The 21,737-nt window shown below is 44.9% G+C and overlaps 1 protein-coding gene across 3 annotated transcripts in view; it reads right to left on the bottom strand.

The window, feature by feature from the left end:
* Nucleotides 1–10,350: 10,350 nt before the first annotated feature.
* SLC17A5 (solute carrier family 17 member 5) overlaps nt 10,351–21,737 on the bottom strand; it is a 73,917-nt gene continuing 62,530 nt past the window's right edge. For all 3 annotated transcript variants that reach the window (XM_073569327.1, XM_073569329.1, XM_073569328.1), the window contains exons 8-11: nt 20,507–20,639; nt 18,862–19,009; nt 17,767–17,857; nt 10,351–10,881 (exon numbers count right to left, since the gene is read on the bottom strand). In XM_073569327.1, the coding sequence (XP_073425428.1) occupies nt 10,744–10,881; nt 17,767–17,857; nt 18,862–19,009; nt 20,507–20,639 (510 nt within the window). In that variant the 3' untranslated portion in view covers nt 10,351–10,743. The remainder of the gene's footprint in view (nt 10,882–17,766; nt 17,858–18,861; nt 19,010–20,506; nt 20,640–21,737) is intronic.

Raw genomic sequence — 21,737 nt, 5'->3', positions numbered from 1 at the left:
GTACACTTTTGGACACTGGACACTTGTGGATTGTGTGCGGCCCACTGATATCTGAGCGCTATGTGACACGCTCGATGGCACAGCTGCCTGTGACCAAAGTGACGAGAGGATAATGGAGATTTTGAATCTCTGCGTACACTTTTGGACACTGGACACTTGTGGATTGTGTGCGGCCCACTGATATCTGAGCGCTATGTGACACGCTCGATGGCACAGCTGCCTGTGACCAAAGTGACGAGAGGATAATGGAGATTTTGAATCTCTGCGTACACTTTTGGACACTGGACACTTGTGGATTGTGTGCGGCCCACTGATATCTGAGCGCTATGTGACACGCTCGATGGCACAGCTGCCTGTGACCAAAGTGACGAGAGGATAATGGAGATTTTGAATCTCTGCGTACACTTTTGGACACTGGACACTTGTGGATTGTGTGCGGCCCACTGATATCTGAACGCTATGTGACACGCTCGATGGCACAGCTGCCTGTGACCAAAGTGACGAGAGGATAATGGAGATTTTGAATCTCTGCGTACACTTTTGGACACTGGACACTTGTGGATTGTGTGCGGCCCACTGATATCTGAGCGCTATGTGACACGCTCGATGGCACAGCTGCCTGTGACCAAAGTGACGAGAGGATAATGGAGATTTTGAATCTCTGCGTACACTTTTGGACACTGGACACTTGTGGATTGTGTGCGGCCCACTGATATCTGAGCGCTATGTGACACGCTCAATGGCACAGCTGCCTGTGACCAAAGTGACGAGAGGATAATGGAGATTTTGAATCTCTGCGTACACTTGTGGACAGTGGACACTTGTGGATTGTGTGCGGCCCACTGATATCTGAGCGCTATGTGACATGCTCGATGGCACAGCTGCCTGTGACCAAAGTGACGAGAGGATAATGGAGATTTTGAATCTCTGCGTACACTTTTGGACACTGGACACTTGTGGATTGTGTGCGGCCCACTGATATCTGAGCGCTATGTGACACGCTCGATGGCACAGCTGCCTGTGACCAAAGTGACGAGAGGATAATGGAGATTTTGAATCTCTGCGTACACTTGTGGATAGTGGACACTTGTGGATTGTGTGCGGCCCACTGATATCTGAGCGCTATGTGACACGCTCGATGGCACAGCTGCCTGTGACCAAAGTGACGAGAGGATAATGGAGATTTTGAATCTCTGCGTACACTTTTGGACACTGGACACTTGTGGATTGTGTGCGGCCCACTGATATCTGAGCGCTATGTGACACGCTCGATGGCACAGCTGCCTGTGACCAAAGTGACGAGAGGATAATGGAGATTTTGAATCTCTGCGTACACTTTTGGACACTGGACACTTGTGGATTGTGTGCGGCCCACTGATATCTGAGCGCTATGTGACACGCTCGATGGCACAGCTGCCTGTGACCAAAGTGACGAGAGGATAAGGGAGATTGGATTGCTTTTAAAAAAGCAGTTTGCGGAGCAGTGGGTAAACAGCAATGCCAGCGTGTCAGGAAGCCTTAGAAGGCAGCCCAACAACCAACACCACTGATACACCACAATATAGCCTCCCCTTGCACTGCACACACAGTGACTTGTGTGTTGTGCAGGCCAAATCGCTAGCAGCAGAAGCAGTTTTTTTGTCTTCTTCCCTGCCTAACGCTCTCCCTACAGAATCAGCAGCAACCTCTCCCTATACTAAGATCGGCAGAAGTAAGATGGCGGTCGGCGTGCACGCCCTTTTATACCCCCTGTGACGCCCACCAAAGCAAGCCAATCACTTGCATGCCCTTCTGAAAGATGGTGGTGACCCGTGCCTATGTCATCACGTTGCCCACAGTGTCCGTGGATCCTGATTGGCTGAAAAAGAGCGCAAAACAAACTTTTGAAACGCGACTTTGGCGTGTAAGTCGCCGACCTCGTGGCCGACCTCATCCTAGGGTCGGGTTTCGTTTCATGAAACCCGACTTTGCCAAAAGTCGGCGACTTTTGAATTTTTTCGACCCGTTTCGCTCAACTCTACATTTAACTGTTAGATTTTTTATTTAGGGCACTATCTGTGGTACCATGATCACCATAGAGAAGCTCAGTTTTTTAGATTTTAGTTTACACTTATCTATTGGTGGAGAACTTCTTATAAACAAAGACCTTGCCTTGTGAGTTAATTGCACACCTTTATCAATTTTTAATTGTCTGATAGACACTGTTCATTGCACCCACATATTGATTTTTTACTATCTACATCACATGCACATCACTTGATTTACCCATTCACTCTTATTCTGTGACTCAAGAGTATCCTGGATTAAATGAAGCTGGTTGGTTTACGTAAAGTATTTAATGTATATATTAATTTTTGGTTCTACTATGTTGCAGGTATAAGATTCCAATCTGGTCCTTATAGCAGGATAAGGTGATCCTGTTCAGGATCCCTAAATTATGTTTGTACTATATGGGTAATTAGTAGGATCTCCTTCCGTCGGATGCTATGACAGCTGTGATGAAAATTAACTCCGGCGCTTGGACGAGATTCTTGTCTATGGATAGTATGGGCGACGCTACCCTGTATCCAGGAAATGACCTCATGGAATTGTTTGTTTCCCGATCACATGATAGCGTACCATCACAACGGCATCGCATCGGCACCAGGAAGTGTCGTATCTTCCCTTCACTCGGTCACCTGACGTGATTACCTCGTAGCAATGGCAACGCGAAAACCATAAGTGACGTTACACCACTTCCTCTACATTGGCTCATTGCCAGAGCAATGGCGTAAACATTTCTCACAGTATTAGCGGCCATGGTAATAAACAGCAATCAGGTATACAAGGGATATCTGATGAATCTATAAGCCCATTGGCTATCGGTAACTTAAATACCCTATCTGGCCAGTACCCAACCACCTCTGGACGAAGCATTTCAGTGCGAAACGCGACTCGGGTGTGGTGGGTCCCCGGTTACTGTCTCCAGGTAATTATACCTTCCTTTATCCTTGGCTCACGTGGTAGGCACTTGGCTGTGCCACACACTTGAACACCTATCTATATACAGATACTATCTTACTGTTGCAACTTTGCTTTTACATTACATGGTGTCTTGGCGGTAGCTCCCCTAGTGGCCTGTTTGCATTTTTACATACTGAGGAAATCTCCCTTTCCCCTTGAGATGGCATCTCAATTGCGATATTTGCACAATGGAATGTATGCATATTTGACAAGTATTGTACTATTGTACTAACATAACGAATATATGCATACAGCATTCTGGTGATTAATTGTCATTTACTGCTTGTGTTTGCTGAATTTATCTATGCCAAGGAGACCCCTGTTTGCAAGGGTAACTACTTTTCCGGGTGTACCCACCTGTTTTTTTTTTACCAGTGGTTTTCGTTCTCATGTTTTACCTTGTTTTTATTCTATGTTGTTAATAAAATTATCTAGATTTTAATTGGTTATTTGGCTGTGTGTAAAGCTTTTTTTTTCTTGGAGTTCTTCTAATCATTTGCTTTAAGGACACGTATGCATAGATGATAATTTTGGCGTTTCTTTTTAGACGTGTTCATAACTCCGACCATCACACATTCAACATGGAAGGCACTGTTGTGTTGTGCATGTATACATATGTTTGTATGGACATATATATGTCTGACTTACAGTGCCAGCTTGTGGTGCCTTGTCAGAATGTCGTCTTTCTACCAGAAGTACAGTAGATCACAAAAGACATTTTTATACATATTTTATTACACCTTTTCATGGGACAAGGAAGATATGACACTTTGATACAGTGTAAACTTGGTGTTCCCTTTAAAAAAAAGTAGCACACAGCCATAAATGTCTAAACTACTTGCAACAAAAGTGAGCATACCTCTAAGTGAAAATGGCCAAATTGTGCCCAAAATGTCAATATTTTGTGTGACCACCATTATTGTCAAGCACTACCTTATCTCTCTTGGGTATGGAGTTCACTAAAGCTTCACAGGTTGCCACAGGAATCCTCTCCCACTCCTCTATGACAACATTACAGAGCTGGTGGATGTCACAGCCCTTGCGCTCTTCCACCTTCCATTTGAGGATGCCCCATAGATGCTCATTAGGGTTCAGATCTGGAGACGTGCTTGGCCAGTCCTGCACCTTTAACCTCAGTTTCTTTAGCAAGAGGGTGGTCTTGGAGGTGTGTTGGGGTCGTTATATTGTAATACTGCTCTGTGGACGAGTTTACAAGGGGATCATGCTCTACTTCACTGTGTCACAGGACATGTTGGCGTTCATGGTTCCCTCAATGAACTGTAGCACCCCATAGCTGGCAGCACTCCTGCAACCCCAAACCATGACACTCCCAATATCATGAGTGACTGTGTAACTTGTCTTTGTACTCCTCACCATCTGAACCAAATAAGTTTATCTTGGTCTCATCAGACCACAGGACATGGTTTCAGTAAGCCATGTCCTTAATCTGCTTGTCTTCAGCAAACTGTTTGCAGGCATTCTTGTATGGTCTTGCCCTATGTGAAAATGTCCAAATTGTGCCCAATTAGCCATTTTCCTTTCTTGGTGCCATGTGACTCATTAGTGTAACAAGATCTCAGGTGTGAATGGTGAGCAGGTGTGTTACATTTGGTGTCATCGATCTCACACTCTCTTCATACTGGTCACTGTAAATTCAACATCGCACCTCATGGCAAAGATCTCTTTGAGGATCTGAAAACACCAAGGTTATATACCGGTAGCAGTTTTTTCCAGAACTCATAACAGCACACCTGACAGACGGATCCGGCTAGCAAGGACAGGAAACCTATTGAAATAAAAGGCGTTACATCTCCCCGCATTAGTTGGGTTACAGAGCATGAGAGAACCTCTGGGTAATTTATATACACAACCAACACATCATTAAAACACCCAAACTATTGTGCACACACACCCATATGGTGAGAAAAAGGGGGGAAATATATGGGTGCTGTCATGGATTCTGGAAAAAACAGCTAACGATAAGTAACCTTGGTGTTTTCTCTTCATCCATGACAGCACACCCAAGGTTAAGTCAGCAGAGGACAGATTCAGTCTGTAGTGCCTAAAGAAGGTAGATGGTGAGGACCAGGTTGCGGCCTTACAAATCTGATCAATTGATACCTCCGCTTTCTCTGCCCAGGTTGCCAAGGCTCTGGTGGTGTGAGCCTTGATGCCTTCAGGAACCGGAGTATTACTCACAGTGCAAGACAAACTAAAGACCTCCCTGATCCATCTCTGCTACCCTGAAAGGCTACGAACAAGGACTGGTCTTTCCTCCACTGACTGGTCATAGTTATATATTGTAAGTGTCCTTCTGACATCTAACCTATGGAATATTTCCTCCCCTGGATTCCTAGGGTCATTACAAAAGGAGGCCAGAAAAATTTCTTGGCTCCTATGGAATTTAAGGGCTACCTTAATAAGGTAAGCAGGGTCATGTCTTTGTATAACCTTATCCTCATATATCTGTGTACAGGGAGGGCATACAGACAGGGCCTGTATATTTTTCACTCTGCAGGCCTATGATAGAGCCACTAATATAATGGTTTTAAACTTAAGGAACTTGGTTGACAATTCCTGTAGGGGTTCGAATTGGTCTTTAGTTAATGCCCCTAGTACCAGATTTAGGACATATGATGGAATTCTAGGGATTGTGACCAGACCTACCACAGGATTATATGAATCGTGACACCCATTTATTACAATTATATAATGCTCCTAAGGCTGAGACCTGCACCTTAAGGAAACTAGTTGCTAAACTTAGCACCAACCCAACTGCAGGAATTCTAGAATGGATCCTACTGGAACCTTATCCCCTAGAGGCAGTCATGAAAATTCTAGAAATGTTTTCCATGTCCTGCCGTAAATCCTTGTTATTGGTTTTCTACTTTTTAACAGGATGGAGTCTAACTGACTCAGTACTGCCCTTACGAATTCCACATCCCCTCACTCCTCATGGGCACATCTCTCGTGGCAGCCTTACTCTGAGGTAGCTATTACTGTCCTTATTTATACCTTCCATATCTGATGTCTGGCTAATTGGACTGTGTTAGCGGCCATTACATTTACCTAGAACTTTGTCAGCATACTCAGGACATCCATCATTTGGCTTATAGTTTTATCTTTATGGAAAGGAGTCACTAATTACCATATTTTTCAGACTATAAGACGCACTTTTCCCAAAAAAAAATTTGGGAGGAAAATGGGGGGTGCGTCTTATAGTCCAAATGCAGGCTTACTGGGGGGTTACGGCCGTGGTGTAGCAGCGTCACTTCCTCAGGGAACCGGCGGCGGCAGAAGTGTGGCGATGCTGAAACTTGGTGTCGGAGGTGAACAGTGCGGACGGCATCATTGGTTTCCCTGCTGCCATATTCCTGAAGCCGTGGGCTGCCAGAGGACGCGAGATTGAGATCTCAGCTGATCTCTCGCGCTCCATTTTCCTGAGCCTGTGGGCTTCAGGAAAATGGCCGCCGGAGGCCGCACGTGCGCAGATTGAGAGCTCGGCCACCCTCAGCTTCAGGAAAATGGCCATCAGAGGCCGCACATGCGCAGATTGAGTTCTTGGCAGAAAATGGCTGCCGAAAAACCAATTATTCACTCGGCTCTGCTCACCGTGGACACGGGGCTGCAGCATTGCCACATTTCTGCCGCCAGCATTCTGAGGAAGGGACCCTGCTCCATGCAACGCACTATGCTCTGCCTCACTGCCGACACCGGACTCGCAGCATCGCACTGTTGGATTCCCTGGGACTTCACCATTGCCCCACTTCTGCCACCGCCAGCTTCCTGCGGAAGGGACCATGCCTCCTGTGACCCCGCTCTACCACCGCCGGCCCTCAGATAAGATACCTTATATTCAGACAATAAGATGGACCCCCCCATGTTATAAAATTTTTTTTTGCCATTTTCCACCACAAAATTTTGGGTGTGTCTTATGGTCTGATGCACCTTATAGTCCGAATAATACGGTACTGTTTATTCTCTCCTATTGTTTGTCCCTGCACCAATCTTCCTATTTTCTTATTTATGTAATTATTGCCCTGTTTTTGCAAATCATCCCCTACGGTATTTCAGCTTTTTATAACTCTCTTATTATCTTTAAATAAAAATTACTTTAATTTTACCTGTGGCTCTCTTATTATTCCCCATATTTATTTATATATGGGTTGTTGTTATATTACTTAAAGGGAACCTGTCAGCAGGATTGTGCTGAGTAACCTACAGTGACAGGTTGGCACCGTTATACTGTTTAAAACGAAACATTGTTGATCAAAGTCTGTCTTGTGGTTGTTTAATCTTTATTTTCAGTTTTCAATTAATAAGATTCTCACGATTTGGGGCAGCCTGTGGAGGGGGCTTCACATGATGCTCTGCTTACATTGTTCAATGGTACGGCTATTGACAGGTCACAGATCCCTCAGTGAACTCCCCCCCATTTTACATATTGAATACAATATGTATTGGGGGAGGGGAAAAAAAACAAAAAAAAAACACACACATTCAGCAGGCACTGCAGCATAATCGCATCTAAACAGGAAAGGTTTATTCTGGATTTCATGTCAGATAGTGAGAAAAACATGCATATGTGTCTTTACATAGTGCATATAAACATCTAGTTCAACTGTATCTCCAATTAGAAATGTAATAGTTCTTCTGATTAGCTATGTCGCTTACGCCGTACACAAGAAATTGCAGTAGCTTAGGTATCCATAGTTAAAACCACTAACAACTAACTGTCACTATAGGAGTGGTCATAACAATGGATATCTGAGCTACTGCAATGCTCTGCACATGGGGTAAGCGATAGAACAATTGAGAAGAACTACACTACATTTCTAATTGGAGGTATTTGCTATTATTACACCAGCTACATAATGAATAGGCTCTTGGAAATCGAATACTTCTTTTAGCAATTTGAGGTTAAAAGTGTATTCCATCTATTTCAGACAAATTACAATTTCTATGATCCATCTTGGAAGATGAATAAAATAAAAAATCATGTACAGATTGCAGGATCTATTTATATAATTGCCTTGTAATGTTTTCATTTCCTGTTCTGTCCAGATGTCACCGTATCCCAGAATTCCAAGCGGAGGAAGTTCACCGACCGCCATATTGGGACACCCAAGTGATGGGTGTCTCAATATGGAAACTGCTGCTGGTATCAACCTATTACATGGTACCACCAGAGGAACACCGTCGCACACTCGCACTCACGCAGCCCTCTTGTGCCGTACCACCAGCAGAATACAGCCGCACTGCGCCTGCGCGAATTCCACGCAGGTGCAGTGAATAATTCGGCTGATTCCAATGGCAGATGCGTGATGTGTCTAGAGGCAGAGGCTGGTCACATTAAAAGGGTTTTCCCCACGAACAAAAGTTAATTTTAAATATTGTCTGTGTCTGACCGTGTAGGGAGCATACCACATTCTCCTGGGCAGGGGAGGAAGCAAAAGACAATACCCACATTACAGCAGGGGATCACAGAGGATTCATTTTGTGAGGTAAAATATTTCACTGACTGTTTTTAAACAAAATGTACCAGTATCCTCTGCGATCTCCTGCTGTAATGTCAGTATGGTCTTTTGCTTCCTCCCCTGCCCAGGAGCTGTGGTATGCTCTGTACATGGTCAGACACAGGGGTGAGAGACACAGAGCACAGGGGGGAGACAGCTCAAACGGGACAGCACATGAGGGGAGAACACAGCACAGGAAGGAGAGAGACAGCAGACAAGGGAGATAGCACATGGGGTAGAGAGGTCAAAGAAGAGAGCACAGACAGGAGAAGTCAGCACATGGGGAAAGAGAGAGTGGATAGGTGTGTGAGCACATGGGGGGAGAGATTCTCAACGCTGCAAAGCCTGCCCCCATCATGACATTACCGCCCTCCCGATGCGATAGCATCGGGCCTCCATCTAGTATTTATATGATTTCCTTTACGCCTCAATATTGTACCTGCCTTGCAATAACTTGATGATATCTCATATTTAACAGTCATTCTCTCTATACCATTGTTATGCAAGAGTTCGCTGAAAACACAAGGACAATTGTAATGACGGGTTTAGGTGTGACGGTGATAATGTAATGCTGTATGAAAAACACTAACAGTTTACCCAATAATCATGCAGTGTAAACAGGCTGCCGATTACCTGATGAACAAGCAAAACGCTGGTTCTTTGGGGGAAATGATCACTTGACTTGCTTAACCACTTCCTGATATGGCAATTTTCTTTCCTCCCTTTCTTCCAAGAGCCATAAATTTTAATTTCCTGTCCACATAGAGTTGTACTTTTTGAATGACTCCATTCATTTTACAACATAATGTACTGCATAACAAAAAAAAAAAAAAATCCAAGTGCAACAAAAAAAATAAATAAATGCAATTCTCAGTTTTTTTAGCAATTGTTTTTTACAGTGTCGATGTACATTGGGTGGTAAAAACAAACTGGCATCATGATTCTCATCGTCAATACGATTATGACAATAAAATAATTTAAAAAACTTGGAAACTAAATTTAAAAATAAAAAAAAGCTTTGTCACCATTTTTTGAGACTTGTAACATTTTCATTTTTTTGGTTGATGATGCTGTATGAGGACTTCATTTTTGTAGGGTAAGTAAAATAAATTTGATACCATTTTGCATAGATATGACATTTTGATTTAAATTTTTTGAAAACTTTTTCTGTAACTTTTTCCTGTATTTGTTAGTTTCCTCTGGAGACTTGAACATGCAATCATCTGATCACTTGTGTTATATGCTGCAACACCACAGTATTGGCTGGATTTCAATGGAGCATTGTGATGGTAAGCATGGGGGGGGGGGGGGTCTTCAACAGATCCCCAGATGTCATAACAGCCCATTGGCACCCCTTCTTCACGTTGCCGTTGGCCAATGAGCACATATGATGACATGTCCCCATACCGGTGCATGGTTAATGCCAGTCAGATTGACAGTGGCATTTACCACATTAATAGGCGCAGCTCAGCTCCACCAACTGCTGTTGCCGGGAGTTCCTGGCTGTGATACGCAGCCATTATTTGTGAGCCAGCTCCATAAACTGCTCCCAACCTGCGTACATGTTTGGCGGATGTTGTCAAGAGGTTAAAAAAATATAAATCATTGTTCTTTTCAGCACATAGCCTGTCTAAAAAGGCTATTAAATGACCATCAATTGATTCTGTAACTGAACGGCAGTCATTTATGGCCACGAGTCGGTCAGTGTGAACAAGCCCTATGAGTCTTCCAAAGTCTAGCGTAGAAATTGCAATGGTATATAAATAGGGGGGGGAAAAAAAAAAAAAAAAAAAAAAAAAAAAAAAAAAGGATTTCCCAAAACTACATTGAATTCAATGGCAAGCAGGCAGCAGATTCCCTTTATTTCTGAAATTCATTACAGATCTTCAGGTAGTACAGTATTTTTTAATGATGCTTCATAAGGCACTTCTTCTACAAATAGAGTAACTAACCTACGGAATGCTGTGCTGAAAAGCCTCCTAAGACACTACAATAATAAACAGAAATCTAAACCAAACGTGAGGTATGAGGCTTCTTGTGCTGCGCAGTATCAGATTCCCTTTTCCACATTCGTATGTAGCACCGTTTCAGGACAAGCACAGACACTTACAAGTCTTTTACATTTTGTTTATAGCTCTATAAGCTTTTGTCGGGGACAATGGAAAAAAAAAAACATACAGAAAGAAAGGCTTTTTGAGGCGACCAGCATTGACGCAGCCCATCATTAGCTTCTTTGTGCTTTATTAGTCCTTATTGCCCAGTCTTGAACTGTACCACTGGCAAATGCTGCAAAGAAGATGGCTCCAAAAATATTAATGGCAGCTGCGATGGAAAAGACGATTTGCCATTGTTCCACTGTGTTCTGTAAAAATACAACAAGTCAACTAATATATACACATTATAACACTGGCTTAATAACTGGGTTGAGATGACACATTAGAAAAACATGTGAACTATTGGTATTCATATTCCTATCTAACTATACGCTAAAGGTCAAGGATTTCTTTCCACCAAGGTGCACATAATACAAAACCTTTGCTCTCCATGATGCATTACAGCAAATAAATGCCTCTCTGATTACCTTATGTGGGATGCCAGAAGATTACCTTAGATTAAGTCAGCTTTGAGCCATAAATAAAACTTCAGGCCGAAGCCTTTCCTGATATCTAACCCTTTTCTTTGTGTATGTATGCGGTTTAGGTGCACATTTACATTGGCTAATCTTCAAATGTGAGCGTTCCTAGGAATGCTTGTTTCTCTCTCACCCATGACAGCACCACGGAGGGGATCCGCCCTTCAGGGACAGGAACCTACAGATAAAAAGGGCGGTACCTCTCCTCCGCCTTCAGTTGGGTTCCTGTCCCTGACGGAGGGACCCACAGGACGGTACCTTTCGTGTGTCCAGGATCCGGGGCCGGCCTGACCGGTGGTGGCAGCGGGGAGGCCCCTGCCTCGGGAAGGTACGGTGCCCGAAGCCGCCACTGCTGGGGCCGATGCGGGCTGCCGGGTGAGCGGGCGGGAGTGACGCAGGAGCCGCCGCTCCGGAGAGGAAGTCGGGGCTCGTGGGGACCCGGTAAACATGCGGGCGGCGCCGGGTTACAGAGGTGTACCAAGATGGCGGCCGCCCCGGAAGTAGAAGCCGGCTTCCGGGTCCCTAGAACCGGCGCATGCGCAGGAGCGCTCTCCCGGGGACCGCGGTGCAGGATGGGAGCGGTGACGCCAGCCGGGAAATTTTAAGATGGTGGCTGCACAAGCGCTCCAGGCTGGAGGCAATCCTGAAGGGGATAGTGACCAGCAACAGGAGCAGCAAGCCAGGCAGCAGCTGCAGCACCACAATCATCGTCAAAAGGAACACAGTACGGATGGTCGTTCCAGTAGTCACTCCACGCGGCATAGCACGTCAGCTGCAAGGAGCAAATCGCCATCAGGAGAGCAGCCTATTCAGGACCTGACTCCATCTCCCGAATCGATACCTGCAGCCGCATACCTTTGGGTGAGTGATCTTCGTGAATGTTCACCATTGTATTAAAAGTTCCATTTCCCTTACTAGGGAAGGAAGGGGAAAAGAAAAGGGAGTGCCCCACTTGTGCTAGTCCCCTACCTATTTCTTGAGAGAGTGGCTCTACACCTCAGAGCCAGCTGCCACCTTCACCATCTCACTCTGGTGTTGAACTCTGGCTGCCTGGTGTCCGCAGCAGTTTCAGCAGTGGCTTCAAGCCAGCTGGTAACTCCACCAGGTTTCTGCAGTGGCTTCACAAGACGCTATCACCAACACCTGCCTAGACCATGTGACCCCATAGGAAAAGGGAATGGTCAAATGATCAGGGGCCAAAAACTGCTATAACCCCAGTGACCACCGGGGGCAAAAGCCAAAGCAAAGAAAACATCGAGTGCAGGAAAAAAAAAACAAAAAAAAACACGGAGCCATGTACAAAAGAAATCCTCTGTTAGGAAACTCCGGATTTGGCCTCTGACCTAAAAGCTGCGATTAAATTGGAGGTCAGAGTGCCCTTATATCCCTTAAGCATAGGGACAAATCAAAAAAAAAAAAAAAAGAAGAAAGACACAATGGTGATTTCCCAGTCGGATTCCTCGACATCGGGAGAAATCACGTCAAAACCCTCAGATTCCAGTTCCTCATCCTCAGACGAGGAAACAGAGGGGCGTCACTGCTTCCCCCTAGACGAGGTGGACAAACTAGTGAAAGCGGTAACGTCTACCATGGGGGTGCTGGACCCTAGGCCTGATAAAACAGTCCAGGACATAATGTTCGGGGGACTGGGCCAGAAAAGGCACGGAGAGTGTTCCCGCTAAATGAAAATGTGCGGGGTCTAATCAAAAAGAATGGGATAAACCGGACAGGAAAAACACCACGGTCCCTTCCCTTAAAAGGAAATATCCCTGTGAGGAAAGGGGCCCGAAGCTCGATGTAGCTGTCGCAAAGGCCTCAAAAAAAATAAAAAATAAAAATTCGCCCTCCCCTTTGAGGACATGGGCACCCTCAGGGGTCCCCTAGATAAAAAGGCAGATACCTTTCTTAAAGGTGCATGGCAGTTAGCTGGAGGTAACCTCAGGCCAGCCATAGCGGGACGCCAAGGGATAAAATCCTAGACTCTATCCCAGTAATAAGGGGAGCGGCTGCCTTCCTAGCGGACTCATCCGCAGACTCAGTCTGGTTATCGTCCAAAGCAGCAGCACTCTCAAATGCAGCTAAGAGGCCCTTTCGGAATAGAAAGTTTCTTTTGCGGAGACTGCCGAGAGAGCAAAGTGGGCTGACAAGAGAAGAGATAGAGGGTTCCTCCTCGGCAACTTGTCCTGAGACAAAAAGCCCTCTAGGTGACAGTTTGCTCAGGGTGGGGGGAAGGTTAACCCTTTTTTCTCCCAGCCTGGAAAAGAATCTCAAACAACCCATGGATAGTAAACCCCTAATCCAGGAGGGCCTAAGGATAAACTTCTCTCCCTCCCACCTCAAAAGTATGTAATGACTCCGCTAAGATCCAGTATGCAAGAGCAGAAAGCCCTAGGAAACGAAGTCCTAAGTCTGGTAGAAAAAGGAGCCCTCCAGGAGGTTCCCCTGCAGGGAAGGGGCAAGGGGTTTTACTCCCCTCTTTTTCCTGGTGACCAAGCCAGGCGGCAGGTTTCAGACAATTATAAATTTAAAAAAAAAAGAAAAATTTTTAAACTTCAAAATGGAGTCAATCAGGTCCACCACCAATCTCGGTGTTGGATCTCAGCGACGCCTATTATCACGTCCCCATTCACAAAAACTCCAGGAAATATCTCAGGTTAGCTGTCTCGATAAAGGGCGAGATAAGAGAACTCCAGTATAGAGCCTTGCCATTCGGAATATCTGTAGCTCCACGGGCAGAGATGATGGCCCATATAAGGGAGCAAGACATAATAATAATCCCGTATCTGGACTATTTTTTAATAGCAACCGGCTCGGTTCAAAAACGCTGGGAACAGAGGGACAGAGTGATGGGCACTCTGCAAGGCCTGGGCTGGCTCCTGAATCTAAAAAATCAAGATCGGAGCCCAGCAGAGTACAGGAATTCTTGGGTCTAATATTGGACTCAAACATTCAAGAGTGCCGCCACCCAGACCGCAAGAAGGAGAAAATCGCTCAAATTGTAACAAGAGCCATCCAAAATCCCTCCATGACATTAAGAAAAGCGATGTCACGACTAGGTTCTCTCTCCGCCTGCCTGCCAGCAGTCCAATGGGCTCAGTTACACACGAGAGATCTACAGTGGGATGTACTAGCCAACTAGTCTGCAGTAGGGGGACACCTAGAGGGTCGTATTACCCTAAATTCAAAAACTACTCATTCCCTAACCTGGTGGAAAAGCCAAGACAACCCTTCCAAAGGGATCCCCTGGGTAACAAAAATAACACACACAGCTACCACATATGCCAGTCCCACGGGGTGGGGAGCACACATGAACAACGAAGTGGCCCAGGGTACGTGGGGAGTTCAAGAATTAGAAGCCTCCTTGAACCAGTGAGAGCTCTTAGCAGTGGGCTACGCATTAGTACACTTCTTACCCCTGCTCCGGGGTCATCATGTCCGCATATTTCGGACAATCGAGTCACAATAGCATATATAAATCATCAGGGGGGAACCAGGTCCCGAGCCCTAATGGAAACATTCTCCAGAGTCCTCAAATTAGCAGAGGCAAACCTGCTATCTCTGTCACCACTACACATCCGGGGCACGGAGAATCAAAGGGCAGACTTTCTGAGTCGCACCCAATTACGACAAGGGGAATGGGTCCTAAAGCGGTCCGTTTTTCGGCAGATTGTAAAAATGTGGGGGGACCCGGGCATAGATCTGTTTGCCGACATCAGAAACAAAAAGTGGAAACTTTCTGCTCCATAGACCCCAGGGGGAATCCTCTAGCTCTGGACGCCTTCATACTCCCATGGACATGGGGCCTAACATATGCCTTTCCCCCGATCATGCTGATCCCAGCAGTGCTAAGAAAAGTCAGGGAGGATGGGGCAGGAATGATTTTAATAGCCCCCTTCTGGCCCAAAAGAACCTGGTTCTCCTGGCTAAGAATATTCTCTCTAACCGACCCATGGATCCTCCCAGATCTCCTGGACCTGCTATCGCAGGGGCCAGTGTTACACCCTCAGGCAGGGAGATTCCATTTATCAGCATGGAATTTGAGAGGGCACTGATGAGAGACAGAGGAATTTCAGAGAACCTGATAACTACACTAAAAAAAAAAAAAAAAAAAAAAAAAAAAAGAAAAAATTCTTATCCACTTCGGGGGTAAAGGTTCAGGATGAGGTTCACATTGACAAAATCCTAGAATTTCTGCAAAAGGGCCTAGAACAGGGTCTAGCGGTCAACACATTAAAGGTACAAGTAGCGGCCTTGGGCACCTTTATAACCATAATGTGGTAGGTAATCCCTGGGTGACAGATTACTAAGGCCGTATCCAGATCCAGGCCGATAGCTAATCAAAGATTACCATCATGGGATCTAAATCTTGTACTATCCACGCTAACAGGCCCTCCATTCGAACCTATTCACTCAGCATCCCTAAGAATCCTGTCGTTAAAAACAGTGCTTCTTTTGGCGCTAACATCAGCTCGCAGAGTGAGCGATATGCAAGCTTTATCAGTAGGGCCACCTTTCACAAAGATTCTAGATGATAGGGTCATTTTAAAGCCTGACCTGGCATATCTACCCAAAGTGTCATCACACTTCTATAAGTCCCAAGAGGTAGTCCTTCCTTCATTCTGCCCAAATCCTAAAAAGAAGGGAGAAGACAAATTCCACACCTTAGACGTGATGAGGTGCCTAGTGCAGTATCTAGAGGCAACCAAGAAATGTAGGAAGGAAGGCTCTCTCCTTGTGTGTTTTCAGGGACCTCGGAAGGGACTCAAAGCATCTAAGAGTACCCTGGCAAGGTGCATAAGGGATGCGATTGCCCTGGCATATTCATCCAGTGAAAATACCATTCCGGAAGGGTTGAGAGCCCATTCCACAGGAGTGATGGTGACCTCATGGGCTGAAAGATCTGAGGTATCAATAGAACAAATCTGTAAGGCGGCCACCTGGTCATCACCTTCGACCTTTTTTAGGCACTATAGATTAGATCTAGCCTCTACGTCTGACCTGACCTTCGGGAGTAGGGTCCTTCAGGCGGTGGTCCCTCCCTAAGCTACCAATCTCTGTAATTCTCTCCGTGGTGCTGTCATGGGTGAGAGAGAATAGCTTAGTTATTCACCGATAACGGTGTTTCTCGGAACCCATGACAGCACCCGCTTATTCCCCTCCCCTTCACGAGTGTGGTGGGCACGTTTTACTGTTAGTAGAGTGTTTCCGTTTAGACACGGTGCTTCTGATAATAAGCAATATTATAATGTTATGCATATATTTCTGTTGTCTAACTAACCTGGAGACCCTCTGATGCTCTGTAACCAAATGAAGGCGGAGGAGAGGTACCGCCCTTTTTATCTGTAGGTTCCTGTCCCTGAAGGGCGGATCCCCTCCGTGGTGCTGTCATGGGTTCCGAGAAACACCGTTATCGGTGAGTAACTAAGCTATTTTCCATAATTGGCCAGTCTAAACAGCCTACCAAACACCTGATTAATGATCATTCCTTGGGTGAAATGATTTTTAAGTTTGCTTACAAACGATTGTTCCTCGACAGCACATTGTCCCGAGCTTTGCTGCCAAAAACATGGGGTTCTATGTTCAGAGAACGATCTCATTAATGATCATTCTGTGTGAGTGGTAGTGCAGTTGGCCTATTCAAACAGGCTCTTAAAATCAAACGCTTAGCTTCTTCACAGCCAATCGGTGGTCGTTTAATGGCTGCAGGTTGATCAGTGTAAATGCCCCCTTAGAGTTTTTGTTGCGAAAAGGGAATCTGTCACCCTTTTTTTGGACTATGAGATGCCGGGATCGACATCAGGGGCTTATCTACAGCATTCTGTAATGCTGTAGATAAGCGTCCGATGTAACCTGAAAGATAAGAAAAATTGGTTATATTATAACTCATCCTGGCGTCCGGTCCCATCCGATGGGTGTCGCCATCGGTCCGGCGCATCCCATCTTCATACGATGTCGTCCTCTTCTTCCCTTCCTGACGTGGCGCCGGCGCAGGTGCACGGCTCTGCCCTGTTGAGGGCAGAGCAGAGTCCTGCAGTGCGCAGGCGCTGGGAGAGGTCCGGCGCCTGCGCACTGCAGTATTCTGCTCTGCCCTCAACAGGGCAGAGCAGTGCACCTGCGCCAGAGCCACGACAGGAAGGGAAGAAGAGGACGGTATCGTATGAAGATGGGAGGCGCCGGACCGCAACACCCATCAGACCATGACCGGACCGCCCCCCGGTGAGTATAATCCAACTCCTTTTTCTTCTCTTTCAGGTTACATCGGACGCTTATCTACAGCATTACAGAATGCTGTAGATAAGCCCCTGATGTCGATCCCGGCAGCTCATAGTCCAAAAAAAGGGTGACAGATTCCCTTTAAAAGTAATCAACATCACTTCAAAATAGTCCCCTTTAAGGGTATGTGTACACAATTTTCTGATGTGGATTTTCAAGCAGATCCCCCTTCACACCAGGTTTTGTCCATGGATTTTGAACATACCTGAAGGTGTAAGAGGGGGGATAGAAACAAAACTAGAAAAGACAACAACTCTTAACAGACGGAACTGTCCATATGGAAACTAATAAGTGGATTCCACAAGTAGCTCATTTTAAATAAATATTTTCTAATATACTTACTTCATGAGTTAATGATTTGGCAATGACTGGCCCAACCATTCCAGGAATTGTAGCAAATGTGTTTGTGATTCCAAGTAAAAGACCAGCAAAACTGTAAATCAAGAAAAAGGACACAATGTCAAGGTGACAGCCGATATCAGAAATCAGCATCCAACTAAAAAGACATTAAGGCTACCTCTCCACGCTGCGTTCTGGTAGCGCTTTGGACGCAGCGGAAACCCCGCTCTGCACAAAGCGTTGCCCCCTATTGTAGGCGCGGTGATGGATGTGTTCATTGAACACATGCGGAATCACCGCATCCTATCCATACACGGTTATTTATCTTGCAGAGACAAAGCGTCTCCACAAGATAGACATGCTGCGGTCTATAAAGACGCGCCGCATGTCCGTAATTTTGGGTGCGTCACCTTCTTCCCTGCATGCATAGTGGAGAAGGGATTTCATAAGATCCCCTCCACTATGCTGTAACATCTAGACTGCGTTCAATCCGCAGCAAATCCTGATGTAATTCTTAACATGGAAACATACCCTAAAGATTGGGCTTGATTTTTGAAGACTTTATAACAAAAAAGTTAAAGGGAACCTGTTACCTGTTTTGGCCGCAATAAGATGCGGCCACTGCTTTTCAGGGCTTATCTACAGCATTCTATAATGGGATATAAATTTTGATTTACACTGATCCATTTTATGTTTTATTGTTCTCAACGCATTCCACTATGTAATGAATAAAGATTTGCAACTGGAATATTTCATTCAGTGATATCTAGGATGTGGTATTTTAGAGTTCCCTTTATTTTTTGGAGCAGTGTATATACTTATAATACTTATTATTGACATTGAGCCCCTATTTTACACTTTTGTAATACACTTACCAATTGATGCCCGCTTTTGTGTTTTGTATTTTCTGAATTATACTTAGATATAAAATGTATTTTAAACGTCTTTAATAAAGATTATACATTTTATATTCCTGAAGTGTGACATCACTTGTAGGATTATACTTTGGGCACACTCAATTTCTATTGCTTTGTGAATTGCTTATTTTGATCTGCAAGATTCCTAGTTAGAAAACCACATCTAATTTACAGTACTTACGACGGTGCAATGTCTAAGTGATTAATATTGTATCCAGACATGCTGAATCCTCCAAGTGTGGTCGATAGTGTAAGAAATACAACAGCTAAAATGTAATCACAACCCGTGTAACCGGTCGCCAATAGGAAGACCGCAGGACCAATCATTCCTACAAATGAGAAGGCATTGTTGTTAGTCAGGCTTGGGTCATGACAATGCTAGGAAAAAAAAAAACAGTTGCTAATATTTGTGTGCCACATGGTAACTCTTAGTAACAAAGACATGTGAAATCCCATTCTAGACCACAAGTCCAGCATTTTAAAATGCATGAAAAAGCCCCAGCCGTTATTTATATGCAAGAAACGTTTTTGGAGCATGCTAGGAGGAAGGATCATAGTGTATGTGAAACGCATAAGCTATGTGATAGGCGCATTGATGCGACCCTTCTGTCTACAATTCTAACCTTATGTTCTATTAAAAGTTGAGCTTTATGGTGCTGGAGACCACTTTTCAAAGAATACCAATTTGATACTAGGACCAGAGACCCAGCCTGGTGCTTTCTCTCCATGCAGCACAACTCGGACAGTAACAGTTATCACGAGTCTGGGCTGTTTACCCTGTAACTAATATGGCAGCCCCTGTTCCAGGGAAAATAACTAATAGAATATATAATAAGGGGTAAAAATCACAGCTGATTTGAAATACTCAAGCTAAGAAATAATTTGATAGATGCACATCTTTTCCATTTTGGGAAAATATCCCAATTTGTGCTGTGTCTACAGTAGTTAAACCAAGTCAAATGGTTCTCTTTCCTATCTGACCTGTTACCCAATAATATTAAAAAGCGCAGCCTCCAATGCATTTATAGCCCTGATATCAGCAATCTGAAAGGCACAATTGGTAATACGCTGTGGGTGTTAGGCTCCTACCCACTCAGGACCTCTTGTGCAGCCATTATTTTAGAATGGCCCATTAAAGGGTTGTCCCATCTAAAACTACAAGTCTGCAGTCACTCTGTGTGATTGCAGTCTTGTGAATCCTCACATCCCACGCACTATGCGCTGGGAGGATTCTCCAGTGTCAGTGCCGGGAACGGCGGTCACGTTACCGCAAGTATGCAATATGCATACTCCTGGCCACAGTCCGACTAGATGGGCGAGGCCTCGCTCAATGGGCCGGAAACAGTACTAGTCAGAATGTGGCTGGGATTGTACACATCGCATACTTGCAGTATGCGTGATGTGAGGATTCACATGTCTGCCGTGACACAGAGCAACGGCAGACTTGTAGCTTTTGACCAGACAACTCTTAATGACGTCCATGAAAAAAGCGTACTGGCGGAAATTTGGGGTTAAAGGTAGTCAAATGTTACTTATGTTGCTGATATATTAGGGCGGTACAAATAGTTTAAATCAATGAATTCATTTCAGTCCCTGGCTCAGTGGTACTAACAAACTTACTACCCAATGCATACACGTCCATTTCATAAAAAGCTAATAAAATAGTAAAGGCCAAAAGGAAACCCCTCCAAGAATAGGGATAAACTCCACATGCAGTGATTTCCTGAGAGGATGCTCGCCTAGTGCTGCATAGTCACACTGCTAAACAATCACTACATAATCCTAACGTAATCCTCACTTTACTTGAAAAATTGCACAGAACTTACCCAAAGTGTTAAATATCTTGCGGACGACAACTGTTGAGAAATTCCTCCTCTCCCTCAAGAGATCTGCAACATAACCAGTAAGGATCATACAAAGCCAACATCCAAAGTAAGGAAGGGCGGAGAGAAAGCCATTCTGGGAGTAAACAAATAAATACAATTAATTAAACAATTTGCTGTAGACAATTTATCTTAACAACCCAAATCAAAGCAATAATCAGAGCATTACTAAGTATTGCTACAGAACGGTTATGTTGCCCGAGAACAGTAATATGTATCAGATGGTTTAGGAAAACATGATAGACCGCAGACCAAGCATACCAAACATTGTAGAAGCCTCAACGTATGTAATTGTTAAAGCCAAATAAATATTTGTTAGGCCTTGTGGAGACACGGGGTCACCGTGTGCCCTAGTCCGCCAGCTGAAACTGCATGGACCAAAGATCATCCTACTGAATGCCCACACTCCATTTACCGTGGGCTTAATACTACTCAGACAACACAGGGTGAGGGTAAAACAGTGTGGCAATACTTTATTGAACCACAAAACAAGCAAATAACACATGGAACAGTCCCAGCAAAATACCCAAGATGGTGCAAATTACAGAGTCTCACCCTTCCGCTGACTCACAGGGATAAGAGCAGCTGTGATTTCAGAGCTTCCAGGATCGACTACCCCCACCTGTGGTACACATAGAGCGGAGATAACGACAAGCTGAAAAAGATGACAGTCCATTGAAGTAAGAGGCCAAGTGACCAGAGGGTCACAACCTGGCTTCTCCGAACATTTCCCTGGATCCTGGTGACCGGTGGGTCCAAATCCTGACAACTCCAAAAGTATCCATGGTTGAGCCATGGTCAATGGAGCAGATCAGTATTCTTTCATCCTAGGTTGTGGTCCCCCCTAAGCTGGCATTCTACAGAATGTCAAATCTGTGTCCCTCGTGATGGAGGCATGATCTGGCAGCTATCCTGTGTTCCAGGCTATGGTTCTGAAAAGCGTCTCTGGTTCTTTGGATCTCTGGATTTCTTAGCTGTCTGGATGTTTCTTCTTACAAGGGCAAATATCCCCTTTTTATAGTTCACAACGATTGTTCTTCAAACCAGCATCCAAAGGTCAGTGTTTGACCATCTAATCAATTTGTATAGTCTTTACTCCTCTGCTTTGCAAGTCAACAAGCCACAGGACCCACACAATGGTCATTCAACATATTAAGCAAACATTGTTCAATGA

The sequence above is a fragment of the Dendrobates tinctorius genome, unplaced genomic scaffold (assembly GCF_039654945.1).
Source record: "Dendrobates tinctorius isolate UK_male_01 unplaced genomic scaffold, ASM3965494v1 ptg000024l, whole genome shotgun sequence".
Taxonomy (NCBI): domain Eukaryota; kingdom Metazoa; phylum Chordata; class Amphibia; order Anura; family Dendrobatidae; genus Dendrobates; species Dendrobates tinctorius.
Note: the sequence above shows the minus strand (reverse complement) of the source record. Positions and strands in the feature narration are given on the sequence as shown.